Here is a 22,048-nt window from a genome sequence, read left to right as displayed (position 1 = left end):
ATAAATTAGGGGAACATGCTTTTGAACGTATGCCATGCTCCACAAAACAATACCTCACACCCAGGTATATTACCAACTAAACCTTTATTCCTTACCGTTGAAGTATACAAAAGAATATTGATGGATTTGCGTTCCTTTTCAGAACACAAACGGAAATGTCCAAACAGGGGCGAAAACAAAGTGATAACAGTCCTCCAGGGTGGATTTTTATCACAGTTGGAGAGCTTCGGTATGGTGTATGTCCTCCACAAGCATTTTTCACAGCTTAGCCCTTATGTGGCATGCTCTGTATAAGTCGATAGAGGTCACGTTGCAGGTTTATATTTTCTGCTGGCATTTTAATTGGGTTTTCTATGTTTATTTGAAGGAGTTCTGGGGGATCTTTACAATTTAGGAATTTGTTAAATGTTTCTGCTAAAATTTCTCTCTTTTTTTATTTCTACTGGCCATCTTATTATTTTTATCTTTTAACATTAATATTGGAGGTTCATATCTTTGTAGTTGTCTGCTAAATATTTTGTAGTTATCTCTTGTTTTTCTCGCTATTTGTTTCTATCATTAGAAGTATATCTTTTTGGTATTGGCGTTTAACCCTCATTATTTTTTGGGTTATCTTTCTTTGTTTTGTAAGTTCCAAGTGTGATTCTTCTGTTTTTTGACTCTGATACCTTAACCAGGCTTGGTGTCTATCTTAGTCCTTTCATAAACAAATATTATAATACACAAAATGCCAAAGACAATAATTATAGAAGTGCAATTTTGCAAAAATGAACTTTCTACAAACTTAAAACAATATCTGTAAGTATTCTTGTAAGAAATTTGCTGTTATTTAACAACTTTCTCTCATATTACATTCAGGTTAAAATTTGTGTTCCAAGAAGGATAATGATAAGAAACAAATTGACATGAGGGTCCACTTTTTCAATACAATATATTAAGCAAATAATATTACATAATTTTTGTCCCAAGACTTGTATGTATTTATTTCTTATAATTACACTTCAATATGGAACATAAATGAAATATATAGCTTATAATTCCAAGAAGGAAACTTGGATTCAAACAATTAATTAAGGAGATACTCCAGCATTAAAAAAAAAAAACAATTGCATCAGGACATTAATTTGTCCACCTGCAGCACAGAATAAGCTTGCCCGTAGAACCCTGAGGCTTCACTGTGTCAGGATACATGCATCGGCCATTGAATCAAACGGACGCCATATACTGTATTATTCTGTGGCAGATGAGTACACAGTTGCTGCAAATTATACTCGTAAGGCCAGGCACACATGGAGCCACTAGCCAATCAATGCCAATGGTGGCTGCCATCTTGAGCCACAACATGACCACTGGCAGTCGCTAACCACTTCCACTGGTGGCTAAACACGACAGACTGTTTCTCTGACAGCACCTCAATCGTAAAACAAACTCTGATGGCAATAATAATACAACACCAGCGTAAAAAATGACAACAGTGCCATTTTTGGGTACATCCAATATTGAGAATGCGCACCAAGCATGGCCATTTTGCTCTACCAAGATACCAATATGAAAAAGCTTTTTTTTTTGTGTGTGTGTGTGTGTAAGTATTGGGGTACCGAGTGGAGTAGCCGCCCATGTTAACATGCTGTGGCTATGAAGCCAAGCTCTGGATTTGGGAGACAAGTGGGTTTGAACTCTGTCAGCTGTCTTGAGAATGATTTTCTGTGGTTTCCCATTTTCACTTCCAGGGATATACCGGGGCAGTTCCTATTCATAGGCCACAGCCGATTCCTTTCACTTCCTTACCTAATTTCACTCACCATAATTCATTTCATCTTCATTAGCTCCTCAACTGAGGTTGACATCAGGAAGGGCATCTGGCCGTAAAAACCATGCCATCCAATTTCGTGTTGGATGCACATCTTCCACTGATGTTAGCTATTTACTGACTTTCATGGTTGCCAAATGATTTTTGTAGAGTTCACGATCAGTATATTATAAACTTGGCTGAATATTTATATTAACCTCTTAAGCTTCCTCTGCCATGTTCACTTATAGTTTTATGGGCAGTATGTACCTTATTCTGACAGTTCGTGAACTGAAACAAAGTACTGAAAATGGTATTCCTCTCTCTAGCATAATTTGGACAATATTCTGCACTTTTCATGTCCTAACTACCTTACACAGACCAAGGTTTAGGTACTTCTTTACTGACTACTATTAAAATATGGAACAGCAAAGAGTATAAGGGCATGCTTTGCTTTCCTTACCATGGGAGTAAGTAGTTCTCAACACAGTTACCTCATTGGATAGAATATGAGTAACAATAAGTGCTTACGTCATATAAAAAAACTCTGATCTGGTGTAAAACACTTCAGAAAATGGATGTAGGATAACATTTTGTTAGTACTTCTTTGATCATAGAACATTAGAAGGATCTTCCTAATACAGAAAGCGACTGGCTGAAATTTCTGATATCCCTCAGTACATGCATAGCGGGGAAAAAAAGGAACACGTTATTATTAAGATTTCTTGGTTAGTCCACACGCAGTGGGTTATTTACACTTTGCCAATACAAGGGTGCAGTTCTATGCTTTTAGAACAAGTTTTATCATTCACTACAAATTGCCTTAAATGCTGTTTATCACTTTCCTAACATAATAGAACTACACAAGTTTACTGCCAAAGTGTATATTAAAGAGTAAGACAAGAGGTATTTTATCATCAGAGACCATAGCATGGGACAAGGTATTCAAAGTTCAGCCTCGATTCTTTTGTACAAAAGACTGCTTGTGTCATGAAGTGTGTGTGTATATATCAGAAAGATCATAAAAAGAGATTCTAAATACTGTAGAAATAATGATTTTTTTATAATTGTACATAATCATTACATATTGAACATCAACAAAAGCATCATTCTCCAAGAAATGTAATGCTGCAATGGCTGAAACATGGGCTTCACGGGGTTGTACATGTAAACCCAACTGCTTCTATTTCAGGACAGCAATTTTCAGAGCTGCATTTTCTTCTGCTGTGGTTGGAGCCAATGCCCCTAGTAAATTCTGTACAAAGGAAACCAATAAAATTATTAGTCAGTTCTTTCTTTTAATCTTACCTGGAAGGACATTAGAGAAGCTGGACTGGATGTGGCGGAAGTAATGGAGCAGGAAAAGTGGAAAGACAGAAAGGAGTAGAGGAGGCTTTTTAACCACACCCAGGTGACTGGAGTGGGACACTGATGATGATGATGATGGTTGCTAATGTATGTTTGTCCTTTACAACTACACAGTATTCTTACAAGATGGTGACTGAGGTGCTACACAAGTGAGACTGCTCTGTATACATCCCACTCAATCTGTATAATAAGCTGCAGAAAATGTGGGTCTGAACATAAATGTGGTACAGAAATTGATCAACTTTGGTTATGCACTACTGCTATGGTTCTGAAAGAAGTGACTAGGAAAATAACGAGTTAGAACTGGTGGCACACATACGAAGCCCACTTGGATCTGCAAGTATTCAAATCACAAACCACCACAGCAATTAGCAGGAGGGGGCATTAAGGATTATCTGTATTGGTTTCTATAATTTGTACTCATGGTAATTATTTTTTTCAAACATTTAGAGTTCGAATGAGGACAAACTGCAGGAAAAGGATGAGGTATTAAATAATGGTGAATAGAATAGTCGTCACAATTATTTAATGGTGTCCTCGATGAACCGCCCAAAGATATTTATACAAAGTCTCTTGGCATAATCAAAGGAAATGAGTGATGTTGACTGCTGTCGTCAATTATTGGGGCACCACAATTGGACATCTGCAGAAGTGGCTGCTCAAGGAAATAGCCTGATTATCGTAAAATGCCTGCTCAATCACGATCGAGCGCCAAATGTGTGCTGGAGTGTAGCAGGCTTCTTCTTCTTGCTGAGTCCCCCAACAAGTGCAGGAAAAACAAAATGCCAAGGACATCTGGGAACCCAAAAATTGTTGGGCACAGGGTGGAAAATATATTTTAAAAGACAACAATTAAACTTAAATGAGCATGATCACAAAATTAAACGCCTTGACTGTGAATCACTAATCATCATTGATCTGCATTTAGGGCTGTCATTTAGGGCAGCTTTCCTGTCAAAGGTTTATGTAGTCTTTCTTTAAATAATTTCAAAGAACCTGGAAATTTATCAAACATTTCCCTTGAATAAATTATTCCATTCCCTAATGCCCCAGTTTATCCTCTTGAATTCCTACCTTTAAAAGGTCCACTCGTCCTATTCGTTTACTAATGTAATTCCATGTCACATCTCCACCGACAGCTCGGAATGTACCACTTATTGACATTACTTAGAAGAGAACGAGTCCACCTTTTCAATACAATCAATATCCAGGAAAGAATATATTTATAAAATCATTTACATTTACAGTACCGTACATATTTTGTCCCTATGTGAGGGACATCCTCAGCTGTTGAAGATAAGCGAACAAGAAATCCAATATTTAAAGATACATGGTAGACTTAGCCAGAAAATAAAATAAGCATGCACTTAATGGGAAAACACTGAAGAACTCTGTAAGTCTATTGTTCAGATCCAATTGTATGAAAAATTTGTTTTGAAAATACGGTAGTTGACGTCAATCACTAAAACAGGCCTATATAGAGTGAAGTTGAAGCAGCAGATGAGGTGACATGTAAATAAAATCATTCCTTTAATGATCAGGTACTGCATAATTTTTAAAAGTTACTGGAAAACAGGAGAACTCCTCTGTAATTCAAGATAGGGGTTGGTCTCGTAAGCAATGAAGTAACAATGTATGAAAATGTTGTAGATAACTTGATGATCAAGTAGAGTCGAATAAATACAGATGTCTAAAAAGAAAAAAAAGAAAAAAAGGAGAAGTTCGACTAAAAATGACAAAAGGGAAAAAAATAAAAATGAAAAAAAAAAAGAAGTTGTAATGGAAACACTTATTCCTCTGCTAGTCCCACTGTACGGGCATGTTGGCTTGGCTTGGCTTGGCTTGGCTGAGAGAAGGTTGCTGACTGCTGGATTGGAGTAGCGAACAACTGGTGGGAAAAGAAGGAAGTAGGAAGGGCGGGGCTAAATTGTGGGAAGGAGAAGCATGTAGCCTCCATTTTACTCTTAATGTTTCATTATATGAAAAGGAGAAATTGAATTAATTTTTCAAAAAGAATATTGTAGTTATCGTTAACGTTGTAATGTGGATTAAATCTTTCGTCTAAAGAGATGAAAATATTCTCATATACATTCATCAGAGTGCCCTTATCACTACACGCAAGATTTGATTTTACTTTATATAAAAGAATTATTAAAACCACCCATATGAGAGCTCATTGCCAAAAAAATTATTTGCGCGTTCTTGGTAGTGGATTATAAAGCTTCTTCCAGTCTGTTTACATACGAAGCTTTGCATCGAGTGCATTTAAGCTTGTATACTCCTGATTTTTGTTTTTTTGTTTTGGTATTAAAGCGATGCTATGATAGTTATAGAACAATTGACTGTTAGTGTTGTTAGTTCTGAAGGGAATAAGGAAATTTTGTTTCTCACAAAGATTAGTGATTTGAAAAATATTATTGCTGGTATAAGTAAAAGTAACAAAGTCTTTCTTTTTTTTTTTTTTTTTTTTTTTTTTTTTTTTTTTTTTTGAATCCCTAATGAGAGTATAATTTGGTTTGCTTGTTAATAATTGTATTCATGATTTTTTTATTGTATCTGTTACCAATTGCAGTTTTATAGATGATCTGAATTTCTATTTTAAAATCTTCCTTCAACAAAGGAAATATTGTGAGCTCTACGAATTAAACTATAGGAAGATGCTCTCTTATGAGCTCCAGGTTGAAGAGAGTCTATCTTGATAGTATTAAGCATTTGAGTGGGTTTCCAAAAAAATTTTGAAAGAGAAGATATTACTGTTAACATTGTTAATATTTACTGTTTTGATCACTGCGATATCAATGAAATGAGGTGAGTTGCTAGTCTCATTTTCTAAGGTGAACTTAATGAAAGGATCTCGGAAATTAAGTTGGTCCAAAACCACAGAACAACTCACGATTCGTTGATCAATAATATCCAAGATAACCTCTATATATCTGACCTTGGATGTTATTAAGGACTTTGAACTTCTAAAAGTTGTCTATGGAGATTTCTGCCAAGATTTCCAAAGCTGAAGCCCCCATTGAAAGACAAATGTGGTGATAAATACTGTCATTAAACAAAAAGAAATAGTTGGAAAGTACAAAAACTAAAATGTTTATGAAACCATCTATTTCAAACTTACTAAGTTTACTACTTTACGGAGATTATCACTAACAATGGGAATGTTGGAATACATATTTGAAATGTCGAAGGAAGATTGTACATGGAATATTTTACAATACTGCAGAATTCAATTGAATTCTTTGCAGATGATTGACTGCTAAAAGTATAATGTTTCATTAAAAAATTATGAATAAATTGGAAGGTTTTATATGTGCGACTATTTCTATAGTTAACTATGGGTCCAATAGAGACTCTGTCCTTGTGAATCTCAGGTAATGAATGCTCTTGCTACTGGAAGTCTTGAGTTCATATTTAAAAAGTTTGAATGTATCTTGTTCACTTAAGATGAAAGAGGCATATTTTTTAAGATTTGTTGGGGTTTTCTTTAAATCCTATTCCTGGGGTCTTGATCAATTGTTAAAAATGTTAATTTTGATTTAATCATCTTTGTACACTATCACAGTAGTATTTCCCTTGTCGGCTTTAGTGAAAATGAGATTATTGTCTTTAATTTTAAATCATTGGACATTCTGATGAAGGAAGAAAGCACTTGTAAATTTGATGATTAAGGCAGGAAGTTTTTCCTTTACTTCGAATTTAATTTCTTCTTGCCTTTCAATATGTAATCTGGAAATAACTTGTTCTATTTCTTCTATATTAGTGATCGTATAATTAATAATAATAATCTTTGATAAATGTAATAATGTTATTTGCTTTATGTCCCACTAACTACTTTTGAAGGTTTTCGGAGGTACCGAGGTGCCGGAATGTTGTCTCGCAGAAGTTCTTTTACGTGCCAGTAAATCTACCGCCTCAGCTACTCAGTCCGGCTTTGATAAATGTAACAATCAAAACACAAAGGAAAAAACTTCATATTTCACTATTTATAAAATTGAAAGAGTGAGTTGAAATATACCTTTTAAGACTGAAACCTATTGTAACCAATTCAAAGGTTTTCTGGTCTGCAAAATACATCCACTTTCCTGGGTAAAAGCTTAACATGAATGGGTTTTACTTCATAGTCTTCACTGTCAATAGATATCCACCGTTCTCCACCCTGTAAAAGAACAGAGATTTCTTTTTTCAAAAAGTGTAACTTTTATAATTGCAGAAGATGATTATTATAGTTCAGCAGTTTGGCCGTTCACTTAAGACGCTGAGATAATCTTCCCGTCATATTAACATATTATCCTTTGAAGATTCTCTCATTCTGAAATGAAACATACCATAAAATGTACAAAGAATAATTGAACCTTATCAAGACATATAATTGAATTGTCAATCGGAACTGAAATATTTTTTGTGAAAGACAATAGCTTGGAAATCATCTTACTCTTATGTGTACCATATTACTTCTATTTTTTCCAGTGATAGTCAGTCCTACAAATTGGAATTAAGAAAATATGACATTTTCAGTCTGGATAAGGCTTAAGCTGACAGCTGTAAAGGAAACTACGGTACTCTATGAGTCAATCAATTACCAGACTGATCTCCCAAATAGTTCATAGTGTACCTTAGACATTATTGGCCCCCTTCGACGCAGCACATTCAGAGCTGACTGCGACTCAGTTTTTTTTAAAAAACAATGATTTTACGTCACACCGACACATGTAGGTCTTATGGTGATGATGGGATAGGAAAAGGCTAGGAGTAGATAGGAAGTGATCATGGCCTTATAGCCCCAGCATTTACTTGATGTGAAAATGAGAAACCACGGAAAACCATCTTAAGGGCTGCTGGCAGTGGGGATCAAACCCACTATCTCCCAAATACAAGCTGATATCTACGTGACCCAAACCATGTGGCCACCTGCTCAGTAATTCAGTTTTAATTTCCTTCACCATCTGAAATCTTTGTCCCTCGAGTTGCATTTTCAGTTTTGGGAATAGATAATAGGAAGAATTACAGACTATGAATCCCATGTTAGATCCGTATTGGCAGTTGAACTTCTTACAAAATTGTACAAAATTATTTTGATATCCTCCTAGTCTCAATACTATAATATTTTACATTGAATTAAGACGAAACTTTACACAGACATAGACCTGTTTCGACCCGGCATTGGGTCATCCTCAGCAAGACATAAATAATGAATTAAAAACACCGGGCACACAAAATGAAATGTTAGTTAAAAAGTTTTTTCTTAAAAAGCTTGATGAAAGTTAAAAACTGTGAGATGCTGATCGTTAAAACAGTCTTGAGCTAGAGGTCTTTTTGTTTCAATGTTTTTGTTGTCCCTTGTGTGGTTGTTCCGACATGGGCTGATATACATAAGCATTACTGAAGTTGAATCGTCTGATTTTTAGTGTTATGGGGCCCGCTTGTATAACCCACGTTTTCAGACTATGGAGTCCAGCTCTCGACTAAGCCAACAGTTTACAGATACTAACTGAACCACACCAAGGGACAACAAAAAACATTGAAACAGAAAGACCTCTAACTCAAGACTGTTTTAACGATCACCATCTCACAGCTTTTAACTTTCATCATGCTTTTTAAGAAAAACTTTTTAACTAACATTTCATTTTGTGTATCTGATGTTTTTAATTCATAATTTATGTCTTACTGAGGATGACCCAATGCTGGGTCGAAACCTGTCTGTGTCAAGTTCCGTCTTAACTGGACATAAAATATGATAGTATTGATTAGGAGGATATCAAAATAATTTTGTACAATTTTGTACAATTTTGTAAGAAGTAATAAGAAGAAGTCGCAGAGTGCACAGTCAGGCAAATAGGAAGGATGTGACACAAGGGTCATGTATGTTGTTCTTGGCCAAAAACTGTTGAGTCAGAAGAGCAGTATGGACAGATGCACTATCATGATGAATGTGCCACGTGTTGTTTCGACACTCATTAGATCGCTTCCTCCTCACATCCTAATAAAAACATTTTAGAACTTTGACGTAGAAAGCAGCATTAACTGTTTGATCAGGTGAAACAAACTCCTTGTGAAATATTTCTTTTGGATTTAAAGAAACAACAAATACATCAATATGCACTTGGTGCTGCTTTTGACTTGTCTCACATTCTTTGGTCAAGGCGTAAACCTAAGATCCATCATTTGTAATAACAATGGAAAGAAAGGTGAGGTCACTGGCAGATTTTTGAGGTCCGAGCAAGTGTCAAGTCTTTGTTGCTTCTGATCATCACTTAGGACTCTGGGGACGAACTTTGATGCAACATGCTCCACGTGTAAATCTTCTGTTAATTCTGTGGCAGATTCCATGACTGATTTCCACTAGTGCACTGACTTTACCAATGGTTTAACGACTGTCTTTCCGGGTAGTCTGATGCACTTTTGAGATCATTTCCAGCATATCTTTAAGATGGTTGAAGTAGACACTGGTCAACTATGAGACACATCATCATCATCATCATCATCATCATCCAATGTTCTGCCCTGAACCCCACCAATCCTAAAGCAGGAAAACCACTCAAATTTCAGGAATGAACCATAGCCTGCTCTTCAAAAGCTGTCTTCATAACATTCTGACACAGTAATCCCAAGGCTGAAACAGAATTTGATGCAAACAGGTTATTCACAAAAATACTCCATTTCACCGTGCACGGTTTCTCCATAAGGGCTGCAGCCCCTCCCAGTGCTTGGCGAAGGCGAACAAAAATATAACTGCATATCCGAAATGTTTACTTCCTTTGAAGTACTTAAACTAGTGTAACTCATTCTAAATCTGCCAGGGCTAGAGGCTGAGTGCAGTAGCACACTGTCTCTAGCAAGCAGCAAGGCTGGATTTCCACTGTTCAAGCTGTGCCCTACCCGTGTGCTGCGCAGTTCACTCTGCATATGGAAGTGGAAAGAGAGTCGGACGTGTAGCACGTCAATGTGCCAGCCGGACTGCAGCCTGACCAGTCCCCAGCCAAAGATCAAATAGTGTGTCGTGTTTGTTGCGCCTTCCAACAATCAGTATTTATAAAGTGTACAGTGTGTATTTACCAGTTTCAATGCCTCAAGGAGACCGTTAATTGTAGTTAAAATTTTGTGAATAGACATGGAAAAGAATAGTGTTAGGTATATACAAGGCATTTCATTTTTACAATTAACGCTCGCTGAGAAGAATGAGATGAAGACTGCCAGACGTCCTACATCTGATTTGTCTATGTGTTAACCATCGTCAAGTAGACAACAAACTTACATGAGAAAGTTTAATTCTTCAGTGTATAATAAGTGGAAGTGGTTGAATGGTTGCAACGATAGAAATGTTCTGTTTTGCTTTCCGTGTTTGTTGTTGGAGGTGTTATAACTTGGGCAAAAACCGGAGTGGTGGGTTTGAAGCATTTACCGTGAAAAGGCTAAAAATAGATGATCAGCTAAACACCTCAAGAATGAGGTTAACTTAGCTATGCTAGGAACAGTGAATATTGCTTCACAACTAAGCGAGCCTACAGACATTTGGCTGCCCGGGAATAGGAGGAATACCATTAATTGGTAAAGTCTTGAATCTAGAAGAACTAAAGCTCGCCTGTGTGGTCTTTATAAGAGCTATACAGGAAGGGCTGCCTGGAGTAGTATTAGGAATAGGTTGGAACCTCCCTCATACTTATCGAGAAATGATCATAAACATAAAATTAGGGCCAGAAACCAGCATACGGACGTGGGCAAGTTTTGCTTCACAAATAGAATCATAACAGATTGGAATAAATTACCTGCAAAGTTGTAAATTACTGACACTGAATTTGTGATTTTCTGCTTGGTTTAGATTGTGAAATTAGTAATTTTTCTTGTGGTATTCTCTTTCCAGGGAATTGCTTGTTGTACTCATGTTGCTGTAGTTGTAGTTGTTGTTGTTGTTGTTCATGGGCAACTACCAATATTTTTAACTTTACTTTATTATCACTTGTAATGTTAAGCTAGTAGTAGGTTCAACCTGTGGTATTGTAAGTGTTAGGCACTGGGAAATACTTAAGTTCTGTGTGAATTTGTATATGGTGATGATGATGGATTTAGAATTTTTCCTTGTAATATTTTCTTCCCAGGGATTTGCTTGTTGTACTGTTGTTCTTGTAGGGTAATTTTGTTTTTAACTTTACTTTATTATCATTGCAATGTTAAGCTAGTAGCAAGCTCAACCTATAGTATTGTAAGCCGTATGAAATTTTATATGATGATGCTGTATTTAGAATGTTAAACTAGTAGTATTTCTTGTAATTTTTTTTTTTTTCTCTCCGTGGAATTACTTGCTGTTCTTTGCTGGCGAGATGTAGTGCTTACAGTGCACTATGCCTTCTGGTATGGGCTAGAATAAATTTGTTACTTTCATTGACCTGTCTCAGTCTCATTCTTGGCTTTGACAACATGAAAGTGTTGCATGTAATAAATATCATTTTTGGTCCGTATTGATGATATTTGATTGAAATAATAACTTAATGTTATTATTTCAAACATGAAAGTGACCAAGGTATGTGTGATGCTAGTAATACCATTCCTTATGCAGCCAGTCCCTGTTATGAATGGTGTGAAAATATCACTCATAGGGTTGGTTGGTGCATGCATTTCAGTGGGCTTGGCAGAATGATATCAAATACAGTAGAGACAATACGCGACACTCAGCGAGATATCGAGGGACAGCTATTAGAGCTCTCTGTAGCGGATGGACCTGAGAACTACTGATTCTGTCCTAAGAGCACGTGTATTTGTGTGTGAAGTTTTTGATGTTATTTATGCGTTTTCAGTGAGTTGACATAATTGAATAGTAGCGTGTGTCATTCCTTGATATCTCCTCTCAACATGAGGGGAAAGGTATGTGCTGTGTTTGGCTGCAGTAATTATGAAGTAGAGAAGAATGCGCGGTCTTTCTTTCGTTTCCGTCGTGACAAGAAAATGTAAGTAATATTGTGTTTGCATATATGTTCTTCCAGTGACAGAGATTTTTATAGTACTTCATAATCTTCTGACCTGCTCGACCCATATTTTAAGTGGTTTAAAATATAATACGCATATTTTATTGTATAGTGCAGCAGTTAACCTTCGATACCGATGTGTTTTTGTGGGTGTGATCTGTGGGTTTTGAAATGTCACAGGAGTGACTTGGATAAGGTGTACAAGAAAGAAGGGACGTTACGCTTATATAAGAATTATAAGATCTGTTCAGATCATTTCCAGGTCAGCGACTTTAAAAATCCTGAACAAAATATGGGTGACTTAAGAAATGTACACGTTTTGTTGAAGCAATATGATGATGCAAATTTGCTTTACTGTAATGTAATAGCAAGTAATGCTTATAGGGAAGTTTTGAATGTTTTTGAGGCTAATTTTATAGATTTTCTTTCTGTTAGTAGGCTTCATGTTAAGAGGAAAATTGTCCAGCTTTTAAATGTTAATTCAGTGCATCATGTGTGTACGGAATGTGCTGAGATTTGTATTGACAAGTGTCTTAATGTGATGATAAAATGTTTCTTAAATGAGAAAAAAGACAAATCTAACCGTAAAAGTTCAGGCAGGAATGACAAAGCAAAAAAAGTAATGTATAAATGAAAGATCAAGCTATTTCACAGCAGTCCATTTCACATCTTGTTTATATGTCTGATTTCAGTCTTTGAATAATAACCTTTTAAATAATTCCTCATTCATTTATCCAGAATTGCTTCAGCAACTTCGAAGTTAATATCTCAATAACACTTTCTTTCTAGAGGTAATTTATTTATCCATTTTCTTATATGCATTTCCATTGATATTTGAATTTAGCACTACTTTTCAGGTCAAGTCACTAGGAGCGCCACCGTCGAATTGTCTCCCATTTTAACAAGGCTAAATCCGTAAGTGTCGCGTACTGTCTCTACTGTATTTGCTGATATGTATAGCAACTTCTGGCTCGGTGAGGAAAGCAACAGGAAACTACCTCACTCCTCATTTCCCTAGTACGCCTCTTCAGTTACACTAGGCTATCTATGACAGCTGTTGACGTAACTGTGGAGGATCAAACCAGCCTTTAGGCTGAATACCCAACATACACACTCCAGCTGTTGTTGTTGGGTAGTTATGTTTTAAGTTTCCTTAATTATCACTTGTAGTGTTAAGCTAGTAGTAAGCTCAACCTATAGTATTGTAAGCTGTAGTGTTAAGTACTGGAAATATTTAAGTTGTGTGTGAATTTGTATATGATGATGCTGGATTTAGAAAGTTAAACTAGTAGTATTTCTTGTAACATTTCTTGCCATGGAATTGCTTGTACTCGTGTTGTTTCTTTGTTGTTGTTGGGCAATTATGTTTACTTTATTATTACACTACTGTGAGTGACCACTGTCACTGGGACATTTCCCATTTGCGATGTATGTATTTGTTAAAAATAATAAAAAAAGAAACAGATATAATGACAAAGTGCGTAAAAACTGAGAAATAGTCTCAGAAATAACTGACTGTATAAAATTCTGTGGTAAATTTGAACGTCCAATGTGAGTCCATGATGAGAGTGATCATTCATCAAATCCCGGCATTTTCTGAGGATTATTAGAATTTGCTGGGAAGTTAGACAATTCTCTCTAAGCCCATTTATTGAAGCCAGGATCAAACCAGCCTTTGGGCTGAATACCCAACATACAGACTCCAGCTGTTGTTGTTGGGTAGTTATGTTTTAAGTTTACACCATACCGTGGAGGCCACTGCATAAGCTACTGGGAGCCACCGGCAGTGCCAATGCACTATGGAGACTTTATCTCATTCACAAAAATTGATGCCGTCTTTAGGAGAACATGATCTAGATGTTGATTCCCATAGGGAACCTGAAATATTTGTCCCGAATGAGTAAATTTATAATACCAATATAAAGGGTCTGTTATTGGACATTATCAATTTTCCAGCGAACTCATTCCTGGTTGCCAGCGTTTTGCCCCGGTGTGCTAAGTTGGGCTCCTCAGTTGGTAAATAGCACACCCACCAAGACGCATGGCTAGTGCATACAGTGGAGGCCACTGCGTAGGCTACTTGGAGCCACTGCCAGTGCCAATGCACTATGAGAGACTTTATCTCATAACCAAGATGCCTGTCTGGCCATCAGATGATATTACCAACTATTTTGAAGGTAAGCTATGAGAAATAGATGAAAAACAATTACGAGATTGTAAAGGAACCCAGTCCCTTCACACAGAGAATGCCAAAGGCAATATATATTATGGAGATAATGCAAAAATGAACTTTCTAAAAACTTACCTCTGGTTTCTTTTCTCCCATCTTTGGTACCAGTTTTAGTTCCTGAGCTTGAATTTTTTTAACAACAGTTGGCTCTTTCCTTTTCTCTCTTTTCCAACCTTCCGAAACGAATTCAAAGTAACCTACTGTTGGTGGACCTGGAAGACAAGAAAAAGGGAATGTGAATACTTTAATACAATAAACAGAAATGAAAAATTAGAAGAAACAATAAAATGTTATTTGCTTTACGCCCCACTAACTACTTTTATGGTTTTTGGAGATGCCGAAGTGCTGGAATTTAGTCCTGCAGGAGTTCTTTAACGTGTCAGAAAATCTACCGACACGAGGCTGACGTATTTGAGCACCTTCAAATCCCACTGGACCGAGCCAGGATCGAACCTGCCAAGTTGGGGTCAGAAGGCCAGCGCCTTAACCATCTAAGCCACTCAGCCCAGCATTACAAAAAAACTACTTGAACCACAAAATTAATGAATGATTTAGAAGAACTGATAACATTTCTCAAACAAGCTAACAATATAGCCTCCTTAAATCCCCATTTAAAAAAAAGACATACACACTGGACTTTAGAATGTCATAAAATTTGTGTAGAAACATACCAGCTGTATGTTAAAATTTCAAAACCATAATGCAGAAGAAATTGCCATCAACCTAAAAAATATCAGGAAAAATAATTTCACCCAACTATTAAGCAATCGGGACAATCTCAGAAAGAGCTAATTAACACAATAGAAGAAAATTACCATAAAACCAATCTTTGGGAGACAACTACAAAAATATGATCCCACCCCCACCCCGACGTTAATGCTGAAAAGTAAGGACGGGAAAATGGCACATAGCAATAAGGAAAATGATGAAATCATGGGAAAAGCTTTCAATCAGCTTTTAAACTGTGAAGAATCCAAGTAACTTTTAAAACTTACCACAAACACCCCTATAAAGACCAAACCTGAACACACTGATAAAAGTAATCCAAATAACTACAGAGTTATATATCTCTTTGAATGCACATACAAGATTCTCTCCAGAATTTTATACGGTAGGATTAAAGAATAACTAGAGGGAAAATTAAGTGAATACCAGGGAGGCTTCAGACTTTGCAGAAGCTGCACAGAACACATCATCATTTTAAAATTAGTCATGGAACATTTTTCAGGAAACAAAACAAGCCTCTTGCAATAATCTTTGTAAACTTTAAGAAGACATACAACTGTGTCCATAGACCTTCAATATTGAAAATCTTGAGTAATTTCACACTCCACCCAAAATGAATCAAACTGACAGAACTCGCCTTAATCAACACAAAATCTAAAGTCAAGTTCAGTGGGGAATTTTCTGAGCCATTTCTCATAAAATAGGTTTAAGACAGGGAAATTGCCTGTCACTACTGCTGGGGTGCATTGGACCGAGCCAGGATCGAACCTGCCAAGTTGGGGTCAGAAGGCCAGCGCCTTAACCATCTTAGCCACTCAGCCCAGCATTACAAAAAACTACTTGAACCACAAATGGCCAAATGTCATGGGATGGGGTGTCCTATTAGAAAATATGCCCCGTGTATGACTTCTGAACATTGCGGCTAGCTGTGGCATAGCTGAGCAGTCTGTCACAGACACCAGTATCGCAAAGGTGGCAACATGTCACGAGTTAACTGACTCTGAATGTGGGATGATCATCAATGGACGGCTCATGGGTCGTAGCATTGTGGAGCTTACATGTATATTCAGGTTTCTGAAGTCAACAGTGTTGAGGGTCGATCTTTAATATCGCCGTACAGGAAGACCACAGGTGTTTAACGACTGAACATCACGTCGACTCCACAGAACCATACTGTATGCTCGACGGGCTACGGTGAGTCATCACCGCCCAGTTGAATGCTGGGAGTCAGGAACCCGTTTCTACCAGGACTGTAAGGAGGCAACTGCACCACATAGGCTTCACCAGCTAACAGCCAGCTCGTGTCCCTTTGCCGACACCTCGACACAGAGCTCAACAACGTGCTTGGGCCCGTGAACATCGGCAATGGACCATGGAACAGTGGCAGCATGTGGTATGGTTCAATGAATCCTGGTTCCAGTTGTATCGAGCTGATGGACGTGTGAGTGTGCTGCGTATGCCCCATGAAGCTATGGATCCCGTGTGTCAACAAGGTTGTGTCGAGGCGGAAAGTGGTTCAGTTCTGGTTTGGGTGACATTCTCATGGTCGCAATTAGGCCTCACTGTTCGGCTGCAGGAACCACTGACAGGTGCACGTTATGTGGACATTCTTTCACACCATCTCCATCCCTTTCTGGCCCTAGCGTACCCTAATAAAGATACCATGTTTCAACAGGACAATGTGCCATGTCACTACTCTATAGTAGCACGCAGGTGGTTCGAGGAGCACTTCAGTGAAGTTACGACCATGGATTGGCCCTGCAGATCCCCCGATCTTAATCCAATCAAGCATTTATGGGATGCTGTTGCTCCTAGCATACGCTCCACGAACCCCGCACCAATTACACAAAACCAATTGCGGGTAGCAGTGCAAGATGCATGGGTCCAGATCACTCCAGAACGATTCCAACACCTTGCAGAGTCGATGCCTCACCATATTGCTGCCGTTTTGAGGGCTCACGGAGGAGCAACTTGTTACTAACATCACATTCAGTGTCTTCTCATGACTTTTGGCCACTCAGTGGTTTAAGGATAAACCGAAAAACATCAAAATTGGAAGATCCAAAGACAACATAAGTTTCAATTGCCTGGGATTTGCTGATGACCTTGCTCACTTATCCAAAAATGTTGAAGCTCAACAAGAAAGTAAATCACTACAGGAAATAGAGCAGAAATTGGCCTAAGAATATCCTTCAAAAAGACAGAAACCATGTTAACTAACCCACCACTCGTAAATAAAATCACAACAGAAAAACAGGAAATCGAAACAGTTGGCAAATTTTAAATCTCAGGGGAAATAATAACATATAACCTCAATGAAAAGCTGACATGGCATAACAGAATAAATAAACTGACCAGAGCGCAGTATATCACCAATAACACACACAATAAAAAAGTCTCTCAATAGCCACAAAATTAAAACGCTATAAAACAAGTTACACAATCAGAAATAACATACACAGGTGAAATCACTTTCAAAACGACTAACACTGCGGAAATAAGATAGAATACTCAAAGCTGAAAGAATAATAATCAGGACATGCATAAACAAAAACTACTAAGAAAATGAATGGTCACTGGAGACACTTCTAATGAAACATTCTACAAGGAAATGGAACCAGTAATGAGTATAATCAGGAAGAAACAAATCTTATTCTTTGGACATCTGCTCTCTCAGGACACCAGAAAACAGGATCATCAGGAGAATTATAAAAAAATTATGGAACAGTAAGAGCAACATTAGGTGGATTATGAAAATCAGGGAAGATATGAAGGAACTACAAATTACAATAGAAGATTTAAAAAGCAAAACAGTCAAAATTAAGAAACTTGCAGACAAACCGGTCAACAGACAACGAAAGTTAAGATTCAAGAGAATCAAGAAGTTCTGGGCTGACAGGAAACCGAAAACCAATTTTATAAAGGTGACCAAAGTCGTCTAATGAAGACCATAAAATATAAATGATCCTGTAACACACACTCTCAAAAAAAAAAAAAAAAAGTGAACATTCAATGCTTTAAGTTAATATTTACCTATTAAAGCATCTTGGTTGAATAATTTTAAAAACATTATATTAAAGGAAATTAACAAAAGGGATTAAATGAACAATTAGAAATTAAAGAACAAAAAAATCATGAGAAAAATCTTAGGACTCTCAAGACAAACGCCATCCCCTATCCTCAGCAGGGTCTACAAGATCCTGTGCAGCTGTGGCCAAGTATACATAGGCACTACAAAAAGCAAAATTGCCACACGACTGAAGGAGCAGAACAGACATAGCCGGCTACAACAAGCAGACAGATCATCAGTCACTGAACACTCGCTGCCAGCAGGCAATGACATACAATACAGCAACACCAAAAACGGTCAACCACTGTATCTTATCACCCGCAGCTACAAAGGGAAGCCATTGAAATCCTGAAGTACCATAACAGCTTCTACCCTAAGAAGGAATCTGAATGGATAAACAAAGCTTGGTTTCCAGTCCTGAAAGCCTTAAATCCTTGAGGACACGATGGCCGCAGCAGACCAGAAAAAGCAACGGGTGATCAGTTGCCTGTCTCCGCCAAGGCAGGTCGAATGTACATCAGGCTCCTTAATGCCCCAATCATTAGGCAATAAACAGCTAATCAGCGACCGCTCCTCCAACATGGTGGACCAATAGGCGAATAGCGTTCAGTAGCCTGCACTATATGATGAGGTGGTATTACAACGCCACTCTATTCCACTGTGAGCTTCGCTGCTATCGAAGTAATTCAGAAATCTTGATAACGCCGAATGCAGTCTTTGGTGAAACGTCGGGACCATCACATGCTCCTGGAACACAGCCTACAAGCTCGGAAAACACTGACATGATTTGTAACGCCGGCAGTGAAAGCCTCAATTGCTATACCACAATTAGAGTATACAGTAGTTCTAGTGTATGGACCCTCACCAGGATTACTTGATACGAGAACTGAAAAAAAATTTAAAGGAAAGCAGCATGATTTGTTCTAGGTGATATCTGACAAAAGAATAGTCGTAAGGAAATGCTGCAAACTTTGGGCTGGGAAGAATCGGAAGTGAGGAGACGGAACTTCTTGACTAAGCAGAATGTTTCGAGCTGTCAGTGGAGAGATCGCTTGGAATGACATTAGTACATGAATAAGCTTGGGTGGAGTTTTTAAAGTAGGAAAGATCATAAAATGAAGATACAGATGGAATTCAAGAGGAAAATTGTGTCAAAATACAATTTTCTTGATAGCAACAGTCAATAATTAATATCTTCTGAAGTATTGCACTTAGAAGATGAACTTTTAAAAATGATCATTATCTTATGACAATTTTAGAGCCACAGAAATCTCAAAAATAAAAAATTCCGTCTTTGGGTCCCTTTCCGCGCAACGGGTCACATATTGTAATTAGATAATATTCTATTGCTACAACTGTGTTCAGATAGGTAATGGACGATCAAAATGGTTTGAGACAAAGAGAGGTGTCCAACAAGAAAGTGCCCTATTACCACTCTTGTACATAATAATACTGTAATAATGGACAAGATCATAAAGTCAATCAAGAAAATGGCCAGCAGATCGAATGCCCTGGTATTCCTGATGATGTGCTATTATGGGAAGAAACAGAAGCTGAAGTACAGAAAAAACTGACTGAGTGAAACAATGTGTTCAAATAAAACAGACTGACCATCAACAGGGAAGGAACAAACTCAAACCTCTCCTTGGAAGGAGCAAAATTAGAATCTGTTTCTCACTTTCAAGTACCTTGGAAGCACATCTCCATAGACAACAATGTCAAGCAGGAAATACTCAGCAGGATACAGAAAGCATAAAACTTTTACAATCAAATCACAAATCTACTCTGGGACTGCAAAATACCACAAAAAGCAAAAACAACCCTATATCACACCTACTTCGTACCAATTCTCACATATGGTTTAGAGGCATGTACTCTACTAAACAATACCTAAAGCAGAATTCAGGCAACAGAAATGAGATTCATTAGAACTACGAATCAAACTACAGTAGAACCTCTATTATACGTTCCTGGAAACTACGTTTTCCCGTATTATTCTTTCAAATTACGTGGTCCCGCGAGCATCCTAATTAAATCACGTTGTAAAAATCGTGCATTATCCGTTCCTCGAAGAAACAATTCCCCGGATCAACCGTCCAGAAATTTCAGTCCCATCAACCCTATATCCCTGGTCGTGCATTTTTCAAGAAACTGTATCTTACAAAAGGAAGGCTGCGGCATACTTATGGATCTTGGTGTTGACGTCCCGTCATTGTGGTAATTTGAAGAAGTACTGTACTGGAAAAGTAATCGGCGGTGAACTTGCATAAGGGATCATGTAGCATCGCATTCGGGTAGTATTGTTCAGAGAATCCTCGGAAATCAAAGCAACGAGTGCCCACGACAACAGGAAGGAGGAAGAGCGCATTTCGACAGCTCTATTTGAAGACAGAACGAGTTTCATCAAATGTACGTACTTGCAAAACGCCTACATTATATCCAGGGTTAATTTTTTTTTTTCTTTTTTTTTTTTTTTTCCGAGTGTGTCGCCGAACAGGTTTTCGGCATTTCCCTCAGGGCACTGTATAGTCACTGGGCTTTCAGGCAGGAATTGAAACTGCTCCTTCTCAAGTAACACAAATTTAGTATTTTAATATTATCGTATACAATTATGTTACCGAGACCAGAACAGATGTTGCACCTTACATACATAAAGCCATGGGAGGTTTTAAGATTGCCTATTACTGTTTTCGTCCTAAGACTGAGAATTTCACGTTTTTGTGTTATAATGTTATAAAAGCAGCACTAGTTTTATTTGCGCACGTTACATTTAAAAACTTTTCATAATTTCGCACTCATACTGACTTGTACAGCGAGCGTGCTTTCCAGCTGAGCTCAAGGTCGCAAATAATCGTAATTTTGGAAGTGTTAATGATATTTTTTCTCTTTCCAATTTGATTGTGAATAGTGAGGGGTAGAACTAAATATAATGCATTCAAGAACTTGAGGACTAATACTTCCGAAACCATATTCTCGAGTTCAACATAACCTTTAAAAGTCGATGTAGGCCTAATTTATGCGGTAGGCCTACAAGATTTCCATAAAATGACTAGGAACAGTATAACGGTCACCAAATTACAATGGGAGATAAAAGAAAAAAAGGATTTTGCCATCATACTGGGCCCTTTTGTATCTAATGTGCTTTATTTTATTAGATTAGAGAATGAAAAACTACTTTCGTCGATTATTGTTACGCTTGCTTGGTGTTACGGGTGTTAGATTTTTCGAAGAGTTTGGCTGATCAAAGTTGCTGATGGAAGTTTCCCCGGTAAAACTGAATGTAAAGTTTCGAGATTTTTAACTGCGTGCCGGTAATTGTCGTTTGAAGCCCCGCGGTCTAACTTGCCTGCCTCTCAACCGGAGGACCCGGGTTCAATTACTGGCCAGGTCAGGCATTTTTACCTGGATATGAGGGCAGGTTCCAGGTTCAGTCATTCTATGATTACCTTTAATTGAGGAGGTATTTAATGGTGATATGGCAACCCTGGTCTATAGAGCCAGGAATAACGGCCGAGAAGATTCATATCTACTGTATTTGGTCACACTGACCATGCGTCACCTCGTAATCTCCAGGCCTTCAGACCAAGGGCGGTCGCTTGGTAGGCAGAAGGCCCATTAGGGCTGTAGTTTGGTTTGGTTTAGGGGCGTTAGTACAAATATTTCATTTTTGTGATGTTTAGCCAAACTGTTGAAGGTTCATTCGTTCCCGGATTTTCCGTTTTCCCGTGTTGTACATTTTATTCCGGGGTCCCTCCAAAAACGGAGAATCGAGGTTCCACTGTATTCAGAAGGACAAAATAAGGAATAAAGTAAACAGAAAGGTAGCTGGCATCGAGGTCCCTATTACCAGTATAATAAAGAAGCGCAGGCTTCAGTGGTATGGGCACATTATGAGAATGAAAAGC

General features: G+C 37.7%; 1 protein-coding gene across 1 annotated transcript in view; it reads right to left on the bottom strand.

Moving 5' to 3' along the window:
• Positions 1-2,814: 2,814 nt before the first annotated feature.
• Mulk (acylglycerol kinase-like protein Mulk) overlaps positions 2,815-22,048 on the bottom strand; it is a 40,719-nt gene continuing 21,485 nt past the window's right edge. Inside the window, exons 7-9 of the mRNA XM_067154031.2 lie at positions 14,423-14,559; positions 7,176-7,316; positions 2,815-3,044 (exon numbers count right to left, since the gene is read on the bottom strand). Coding sequence (XP_067010132.2) covers positions 7,206-7,316; positions 14,423-14,559 — 248 coding nt within the window. The 3' untranslated portion in view covers positions 2,815-3,044; positions 7,176-7,205. The remainder of the gene's footprint in view (positions 3,045-7,175; positions 7,317-14,422; positions 14,560-22,048) is intronic.

Source organism: Anabrus simplex, chromosome 9 (assembly GCF_040414725.1).
Source record: "Anabrus simplex isolate iqAnaSimp1 chromosome 9, ASM4041472v1, whole genome shotgun sequence".
Lineage (NCBI taxonomy): Eukaryota > Metazoa > Arthropoda > Insecta > Orthoptera > Tettigoniidae > Anabrus > Anabrus simplex.
The sequence above is the reverse complement of the archived record's forward strand: the minus strand, read 5'-3'. Positions and strand labels throughout refer to the sequence as shown.